We start from the raw sequence: 9,531 nt of genomic DNA, 5'->3' as shown, positions 1-9,531 counted from the left end.
ATATATATACATACATACATACATACATACATATATATACATACATACATACATATATATATATACATACATACATACACATACATATATATACATACATACATACACATACATACATATATATACACACACACGTATAGTCCAAAACGCATTAAAATAGTACGGTTGGTAAAGTCTTAAAAATGGCATATCACACCTTGATGATGTTGGCCATATGCTCTGCTCCTCTCCACGTGAGATTGCATCCTGTAAAATCTACCGTCCTGATGCTCGTAGAATACTTCACACTTTGGCAGATGACTGAAACATATGGAAAATGGAAGGTACATGCTCACACACAGTACAATCCTTTGAAGGCTTTCGGAACCAAAAAAAAGGAACAAACCCTGTGAGCATACATACCCTCTAAGCCCTCATCAGAGATTGGACAGTTAGCCAGAGATAGGTTTTCCAAGACAACACTTTTTGAAAAACCCTGAAATAAAAACAAAACACATTTTTTACACAGAAATATGGAGAGAAAATGCTATTGAGCTTATAATTCTGTGCCCGTCTCTCTAAATAGCTAAACAAATAACAATATCATGGTGTAAACTGTTTACACTGCAGATCATATTCTCAGGTTTTCTTCTTTTTTTTTTTACCTTTGTCAAGGTGATGAGGTCCCTCTCTCTCAGTGGAAGTCCATTGAGCTGCACAGTCTTGAGGTTGGGAGAGGCAGCCAGACACTCTCTCAGGGCCTTGCACAACTTAAATGTCATGTCCTTAGAGCGAATGGCTGGGATCCTCTTCCTGAAGCTAGACTTATAGTACCTTCTATCTGAAATGGGTGGTGATATGATTAATGTTACATATGCAGAATTGGCAAATTATTCCAGTTTAAAGGTTGAACTTTCTAATTCTACTCATCCTGTACTTGTTTCAATAACATGAGTGATATAAAAAACAAAAATTCCCCACTGTTACTTTTGGTATCGGGTTTATTGCCAGGCCTTACCTGTGTCTCCAGAAGCCAGACCAGCTTGGTATGTGCTACTTATTGCAATGTGGTGCAGGTGTTTGTTGATGCAGATGGAGCTGAGAATGGGAGGCCAGTCTGTGAGTTTGACCCTATCGCCATTAAAGTCCAGCATCCCCATGTCAAGGTTCATCTTAACAGCCGGGAGAGGGATCGACTCCTGTCTGGCACAGGCAAAGTCATAGAATGCCATGAAGTCCTGGGCACCCCGCTGCCGAATCTGAGCACTATCTTGAATCATCTTTGACCTAGGGACAGTAATATTATTGAACAATATTATATGAACAATAAGAACAATTCATGGTGCCATGAGATGTCATCTTTGGTACTAATGGGAAAACTGCTTTAAAACATCGACATTTCAGGTACGTATACTGCCACTTTCTGGTCGTATTAGTAAATATTTTGATATCTGTTAACAAAGATGGTGTTCCCATATACAGGTAGGGTAACACACATTGATAGGTGTTACCTAAAATGGTAGAGACAAATAGGGCCAAATATGTTTGATAGCTCTGTTATTATAAACAGATAGTAGTGATAGTCTATAGCTGTGTCTGTAGAGTCTAACGCTACACCTCTCCTGTCACTACCTTTCCTCCATAGCAGACCTCCCTTTAAAGATAACGGGCCACATATTTCAGTGTATCTCCACGTCAACGTTAAACCTCACAGAAATTCATAAGCTGAAATTAGTTTCTCGTATTCATTAGAGACATAGTAGAAATGCACTGTGTAGTAGTCAGCGGTAGCTTAACGAGTGGCGTTAGCAAGCTAGGCTCCTAGCAACCGTTGGTAGTGGAGGAGAGTAGCAGACTCGAGAGCTGCTATCGAGCCCCGTACACGGTCATGTTTTAACTGTTCTTTCATGTATTATCAAACAACATTGACTCCAACTGAAACCAATTATTGTACCTTCCACGTATGACCAAAGGTTGTATCGTCGTGGCTCTGCTCCCTCGGTGGTCCTTGCCACAATTTGACAACTTGTGTTATTGTTGACGCTCAAAAGTGGCGCTTGTTGTGTCAGTGAAGCCCCGCCCACATCTCTTCTTCACTGTGTTTATTGTGAGTTCATCCAGAGCACTGCTGCCACCTACCGCAGACCATAAGAGACTTCCATGATATCAGATGTGTTTGAGTGGAAAGTCTTGTAAAATGATGGTTTGTTTTGTGTGGCAATATCAGAAAAGTGAAAGCAGAAAGAATACTCAAGATGCTGTGTTTAAAACTCATTTAAATGTATTTATGGATGACAAGAAAGTGTACAATAGATTTTATATGCTAAATGAATCCATAATTTATTCCAACAGTACAGGCATTATTTAGAATTAATTTAATGGAGATATATAGTATCCTACGAAAGAAAGAAATATACTTGATAAGTGCTATTAATAAAGCTTTAACCCTGATTATTGGTGAACGCTGACTTATATCACCTTTGATAAGCTTTCAGGATCATATGATAATATGATTCTGTTATTTCTGCACATGCACATTTGCATATATATTTGCACAATGCATAATTAATATTGTAATCTACTGTAGTATATATAGTAGTATATGTGCTTTAATTTCCTTATTTATTATTCAGCTGAATGTATTTTATAATAAACAGTTCTTAGTCTCAGCCTGTTCTTGGGCTGCTGTGACATGTGACTTTTCACCAAAGGGGATCCATAAAGGCGTATCTTAGTTTATGTGTTGTCAAACCAAAAATGGGAAAACGGAAATGGGCGGTCGTATTTCCGTTTTTGGTTTCTGAATTCAAAAACGGAAAAACCACAGAACCAAAGTCAAAAACAAGCCGAATTTTGTTCCTTTTTTGTTTTTTCCTTTAAAATGAGACGCAGAGCACAACATGTAACCCGGAAATAAGAATATTTCAAAATAAAAATGAAGGCAATATAATGACCGTATAGAAATGCTTAACGTTATATAGTCTGTGATGCAAGCACATACCAGGGTAACATTAGAAGAAAACACATTAATGAATATAAATAAATAATCCCGGGCCGATGAGAGTGTGTTAGCAGCAGTAGTAGCGATTTAATTTAACTTATCCATGTACACAGCAAGAATCAACTTTTCTATTAATCGGTGCATTGTTTGATGCAATACAGTTCGTGATATAGTTTAATCAAAGTCATTTTTGTGTTCACATAAATGTTGCTGTTGGCACTGATATTTCTTTGTCCACTGTATTGTGTTGATTTAGTGAACGCAGAGTGTAAGCCGGTAAGGACAGGCAAAGTGTTCACCCGTTCTACCACTAGATGGCAGTATAAGTGTATTTAAACCATAGATTTAGTCATATTTACCTGTGCTTTTGTTAATTATCTAGGTTATTGATACAGATGTATTTAATGCGGATTTCTAACTGGATTTCACTCAATGACCAAACAAACTTTTCGTTTTCCTCCTTTTATTTTGGTAGGGTCAGCATAGTAGTTTGTTCACTAAGCCACTTAGTGTAGCTTCATGTAGTTTAGGTAAAAAACCTTTCAAAAGAAAAGAAAACCCATATTCAATATAAAAATTTATGTAAACAGGCAAAGCATTTGTTATAGTTTGAGTAATAAAGCACCAGTGCCACATTATATAATCTAAACATGCCCTGCTATGTTAATAAAAGTATAATTAGGACACCAAATGTTTTACATTTGAAATAGTTTTGTCCCCAAAAAAAGAATGAAATGATTCAGACTTCAATTTAGTGGATGTCCCACAGTGTCACATTACAGAAGAATCCTGTTGAACTTGATGTTGAATCAGTTTGATTATTGAACTGTAAATATGGATTGAAGAGGTTTAAACTGTGATTAGTTCAGCTGATATTCCAACAGTGCTAACCCTAGACTAACCTCCTATTTCTATTGTGAAGTCTGACGAAGAGCTTTGCTAAAGTTAATTTAAAGTGTCAGGCAGTCAACTTATCCTTTTAAGCGATGAACACAAATATTTGTAATAAACTGTCATTGTAGGCAGACTAAATATTTTTTTCCCCATCAGAATAGAAAGGCTCTTGAGAGACGTTTATGGCAGCGTACTTGATCTCTTCTACACCATCTTTATCAACCTTGAGAGAGGAGGCCTTCTCAATCCCGACAATGAAATGCATCTCTCTGCTCTGCACTGGGAAGAATGGGATTAAACCTACGAGACAATGGTTGAAGACAAATATAAATCACCACATTGTGTCTGAGTGTCACACACTAACAGGACTAGGTACTAGTTTACATCACTCATTCAACTGCTTTTATACTGTAATTCAATATTTTGGCTGGCCAACAAGACAACAAATGCTACACGATTACTAAAGTGTACAGAGTGATATATTGATGTACAGTCTCCCTAGACCAATCCAAACCCAGTGTCAGTGCTACAAATAGCAGCAAGAATGTCTCTTTCAAAGTTACAGTAGTCTTTGTAATGTCCTGGAAGTTTCAGCTCCACCACGTTAATATCCATATCCTATCCACAACTGCACGAGTTTCCCAAGGATGCTTGGAGACGCTTCCAAAAAAGAAGAGTCAATATTTAGATAGATAGATATAAACTTTATTCATCCCCAGGGGGAAATTAGTTTGTAGCAGCAGCAATTTAGAGTAAAATATTACGTATGGAAATGTTTCCATCCTTTTAGGCAGCAATTAGTGTCAGTTCATTTCTATGAAACTCAACTTGCAAGGACTTCAGGACAACCATGTTTGAGCAGTACTTGTTCATGCAGTGATGTGATGTAGGTTTAACTTTAAAAAAAGAGATCAAATGCTGACTGTGATCATTTCAATGCAACACGTTTCAGATCTCACCAGGTTAATGTTTATTGTAATGAAGTGAAACCAATGGCTGCCAGAGGGTAGAAAACACATGTCATTTCTGAGAAAGTAATTTGTGCGAGTGTTTTTGACTTGGCGTCATGGGGTCACTTACCTGTGGTGTGCACTGTACATCAGATAGTCTTGTAAAAAGGAGGGGAATTGTGTCTTTCCTCTCAGTTAGCAAAGGCCAGATCGGTGTCTCTTTTAACCCCCTTCGTAACTGTTTCACTTGTCTTGAGGTTCTTCCAAGGACCTGCAAAACATTTGCATCACAACAGAAAAGCAAAGCAGCCTTACTAATCTTTAACTAATAGTCTAATTAGCATTACTTAATAAACTCATCAACATCCATCTGTGTATGTCACAATAAAGACAAAATGTGAAAGACAAAATGTTGTCCTACATCAGAACTTCAACTCTGATTAGTCGGTCTGGTTTGTATGATCTGTTAAGTACACAGATCAGAATACTCACAGCATGGAGGAGCAGTTTGTCCAGCAGCCATCTTCTGTTGTCAGATGTGACTGCAGGCAAATCCCAGAACAGTGCCAACTCAATAATTAGGTTATTTTCTTCAGATGACATATCTGCTGTCCCCTCCAGCTAATAGTGACAATTCGAATTAGAATAGATTAGAATTCCTGATTTCTCAAGACTTGCATAATATTCAGATTTGATACGACAAATAGGGAGAGGACAACTTGTCAATAACTATCAATCACGTGGTTGACAACACCCACTGGTCTCAAACCACATCCCAAAAAATGTAATTTTGTATCCCTTTTAAACAGCATGTTGGGAACCTGTTAAAACTGTGTTTGCTCTAAAAACACATTTTACATGATGACATCAGTCACTATAATTACATGTGTTAAAGAAATGTACTTACGTTTATGGTTTTAATATTGCTTCAGCACCCCCTGCTGGTTTAAATTAGTATACTATGTGATTGTGGTATTATAAATATCTGCCAAAAATTTCTGACATCAGGTATTACTTTTATTGTCCTTGCCCCGATTTTTTAGCATTAAAATCTTACAGGAAAAATGTATTTTACCACTTTGATTGTCTCACGGATGTCAAGGTCAGCACACTCCTTAATATCTATTATGGCTTCTTCTGGGGATCCACCAAAGAGCACATGCAGGATAGCTGGGCTGAGTCCTCCAAGGCATGGCCCACTATGGAGGACTGAATGACCAATCATTCGGCCAGCAACAACAAAGAAGTCACTCTCCAAAAGGGAATGCCAAGTGGAGGGAATCAGATGATCTTGTTCCCCCTCAAAAAGAAGAGTTCCTCCTGGTACTTCAATTAAAAGAGAAAAGTGAAAGAACATTGATAGTGCAGAATGTAAAGGACATAGATATTCAAACTTTCATACAGAATTAGTAAGGAAATATCAATCAGCCACTGAATACTTTGGGTGACCCTGTAGAAACCTACAGGGCCACAGCAGCTGCGTCACATTTGTTTGTTTTTTAAGGTTTTAGGTATTCTCTGGGTAAGTAGAGACAGATCTGTTGTCAGCCTGGAACTGATGCAAACCAAACACAGAGCCCGATAGCTGACAACCAGCCATCAGCCAAAGTGAATATTCACTTACCAAAATTCATCTCAAAACCATACTGAAGTTTGGACATGATGCTTGTGATGGCGAGTCACGCCATCACCAATTGCTGGATCTCCTGAAACAGCAAAATACACAGTACAGACATCAGTTAAATGAATATATGATCATTTCTTGTCTTTAGTTTTGCGTGTGTAACCAATTTACCCTCGAGTGTGCATGTCAAGGGGCAAGCCCACTCAACATTAGCCCTCTTATAAAAAGAAAGGACTGTCCTCTGCACTGTCTCCAAGATCCATGGTAAGATAGAATGATTTTCCAGTTGCATGCTGTCTTAAAATGTCTTCTTTGAATCTCTTTGCTGCCTCACTGGGATTTGAAAGAATTTTCCAATCTAAAAAGAGTTTTTAAATTATTCCAATTAAAACTGGATGAATTGATATGTAGAGAGCAACAACTTATTGCAATAAATCATGTAACACACCTGGGAAGCCTCTCTCCTCAGTGGGATCTAGGTCAACTATCTCAGGAGCAGCCACATGTCGCTGAGAGGTGGCACACAGTAGTTTGTGCTGCTGGCCCTTGTTGTCTCACTTCCCTGTAGTCTTGTCAACATGCCCACAAATCTACCTTCACTTCGGGAGGCACTTTCTGTTGTCGCCACAATTTCTACCTCACCACTGCTCTGTGATGGTCTTGGGTAAAGAGAAGCACGTTTTGTTATTGGGGCTAGTATATTTTATATTACATTACACATTCACAAAAACACTGCAACTAGAAAAGAACAGTCATATAAATAGAATAGAATAAATCCATTCAAATTCAACTTCCCCTCAAGACCAATATTCAGGATCATCCACATTCAAAATGCTTTACATCTTTTGGCAGACTCCAGAGCCTAATGCTTAATGTCTGATGTACGACTCCTTGAGTGCTTGACAAATGTGACGTTTTAGTTCTGTAGAGCGATGCCTCACGCACTCATCACTGTGAGCCTTGATTCTTGTAAAAGGGAACTCCTCTCCACACGTCACACATTTCTGAGGTGGTCCCAACTAGCTCACTACTGCATTCTGGTTGACATGCCTGTAAACAAGATCATTTCAAAATGTAACACAAGCTATACTTGTGTAAATGTTCATACTCTGCTATTTTCATATGGGAACACCAATTTAAAAGGGAGGATCTTACAGGGGTCCAGATTCAGGTTTCTTTGGAGTGGTCAGATGAAAATTGTAGCGTGACCAATCTGTGTTTGTGGATCTTTGAAATGTCTCACATGGTAACCCTCATTGGGACATGGTATGATGATCAGTTGGCCACCGTGTTGTTCCAGAGATTTTGAGCAACTCAAATCCTCCCCCTTGTCTGAGTTTTTGATATGCCTCTAAAATAAATTCTCTAAAGTCATCTGGATCTGTATGACTACTTGGAAATAGAAGATAATAATCCAAACAACCGATCTAACTTCAAATATAATAACGTTTAATGTTTTTGAAAGGTAATTCAAGAAAAATACGTCTGTCAATCATGATGCCTGACTTACCTTGGAATGTAAGACGTTTTCCCCTAGTCCTGCCGTAGCAAGTCTATCTTTGGCGTGTCGGTTTATCCTCAATACAACAGAAAGAGTGAGTGTACGAATGAAGCTGTGCAGGCGCAGCAACAGTTCACCTTCTTGTCGTCCTTCTCCCTCCAATGTGTGGACCAAACAGTCTTGAAACCTCGGCTAGAATCAAGTGAAGAGGATAAGCTATAATCAGTAGGCTACAAGAACACGTTGCAGAAGAAACATGTTGGCTAACGATATCATCGCACACTTTACAGGAATGTGATCTGACGCACAGCCTGAATAAATAAATCACTCATCACCGGCGCCTGGTCGAAGCCATGAGTGCTGCTAGCTAGTTTTTTGACGTCGTCCACAGGGATGATTTGCTAGGAATCGGTTACTTCTGTCTTGCTCCCATACTCGGGTGAGTGTGAGAGACTGTGAGGGCTTGAGATGGTGTAAATAGGAATGGGACAGCACTTTGCTGCAACATATCACGTTACCATGAAAACGACAAGAAATATGATGTATACTTGTGTGTATTTATTTTATACTTTGTACTCCCTGATTTGAAAGTCTTCAGGCTCTTTCCTCACAAGTTGAGAGGTAACTTCATATCATCTATTTACTCGTTTTTGTCAAAACAGCTTCAATGACAAAATTAAATATTTGATGAATAAAGAAATAAATATCTTCTGATTTCATGTTTATTTTTTGTACCATCTTCAACCCTTAATGTTTCTGAGTAAATTTATTATGACATGCTGAACACACGTGATCCGTCCTCTTTGTTTACCTTTTTTTTACGTCTCCATGCGTCCACTGGTTACCCCGTGTTTAACGTCACATTGCAATGATTTGTGGGTAATTCCCTTAGGGTAAGTCAGCATGCTGACTTACGGAAAGGGTTCATAAAGGGCTCAAAATGTCTGCGAGAGAGCCTCAAACACTTGACGATTTGACAGTGGGACATCCCTGAACCCTCACGGACTTCGCGGGAGCGCGCCTCAAAGTCCGTGAGTCCGTAAGGGGGGACATTGGGATTTGGCCGTAGTCTTCTAAATGGGACAGCCTCGTCGCAGCCGCGGTGACGCATTCGGTCTCCAAATGGCCACAGCTGGCGCATAGAATGACGTCACACATGATTCGTTAAGATCAAAGGCAAAGCGTCACAAAGGACGTCAGTTAAGAAACACTCTATAGAACGGCATGACGTCACAAAGAGATGAAAGACAATCATATACCTATATCTACCCCAGACTTTCAGTCAACAAACTAGTGCAAGCGTCGTGGGTGTATGATAAAGGAATAACACTTTTGGGTCAAGCTTTAGTCAAGCTTCCACTCTTCTTCTCCCGTCACATTATCCCCATCACATCAAACCCCGTAAACAGCGCCAAATAGTGGTCATACTTGCTCAACACAGGATTTCAGTCTTACACTAGTTATTGAGGACTTTCAAGAGACACCAGTGGAAGGAAGAAAGATAAATATGTATAAGCTAAAAATGAAAGACCTGTGGAAGCGTCAAAGGAAGGTAAAGCATCGCAATGATGTCAAGTTGGTC

The 9,531-nt window shown here is 39.0% G+C and overlaps 1 protein-coding gene across 6 annotated transcripts in view; it reads right to left on the bottom strand.

The window, feature by feature from the left end:
- cep78 (centrosomal protein 78) overlaps positions 1–8,430 on the bottom strand; it is a 29,985-nt gene extending 21,555 nt beyond the window's left edge. Inside the window, exons 1-9 of one of the 6 annotated variants that reach the window (XM_031856756.1) lie at positions 7,959–8,430; positions 6,449–6,530; positions 5,900–6,150; positions 5,317–5,445; positions 4,955–5,095; positions 998–1,266; positions 645–820; positions 403–475; positions 197–300 (exon numbers count right to left, since the gene is read on the bottom strand). In XM_031856756.1, coding sequence (XP_031712616.1) covers positions 197–300; positions 403–475; positions 645–820; positions 998–1,266; positions 4,955–4,974 — 642 coding nt within the window. In that variant the 5' untranslated portion in view covers positions 4,975–5,095; positions 5,317–5,445; positions 5,900–6,150; positions 6,449–6,530; positions 7,959–8,430. Of the gene's footprint in view, positions 1–196; positions 301–402; positions 476–644; positions 821–997; positions 1,267–1,933; positions 2,367–4,954; positions 5,096–5,316; positions 5,446–5,899; positions 6,151–6,448; positions 6,531–6,619; positions 6,746–7,393; positions 7,936–7,958 lie in introns of those variants that run through there. The other 5 variants (XM_031856755.1, XM_031856758.1, XM_031856757.1 and 2 more) reach the window with 5 other exon arrangements.
- Positions 8,431–9,531: the final 1,101 nt, after the last annotated feature.

The sequence above is a fragment of the Anarrhichthys ocellatus genome, unplaced genomic scaffold (assembly GCF_004355925.1).
Source record: "Anarrhichthys ocellatus isolate YVR2014 unplaced genomic scaffold, GSC_Weel_1.0 scaffold17, whole genome shotgun sequence".
Classification (NCBI taxonomy): domain Eukaryota; kingdom Metazoa; phylum Chordata; class Actinopteri; order Perciformes; family Anarhichadidae; genus Anarrhichthys; species Anarrhichthys ocellatus.
This window is presented reverse-complemented; position numbering and strand designations above follow the sequence as displayed.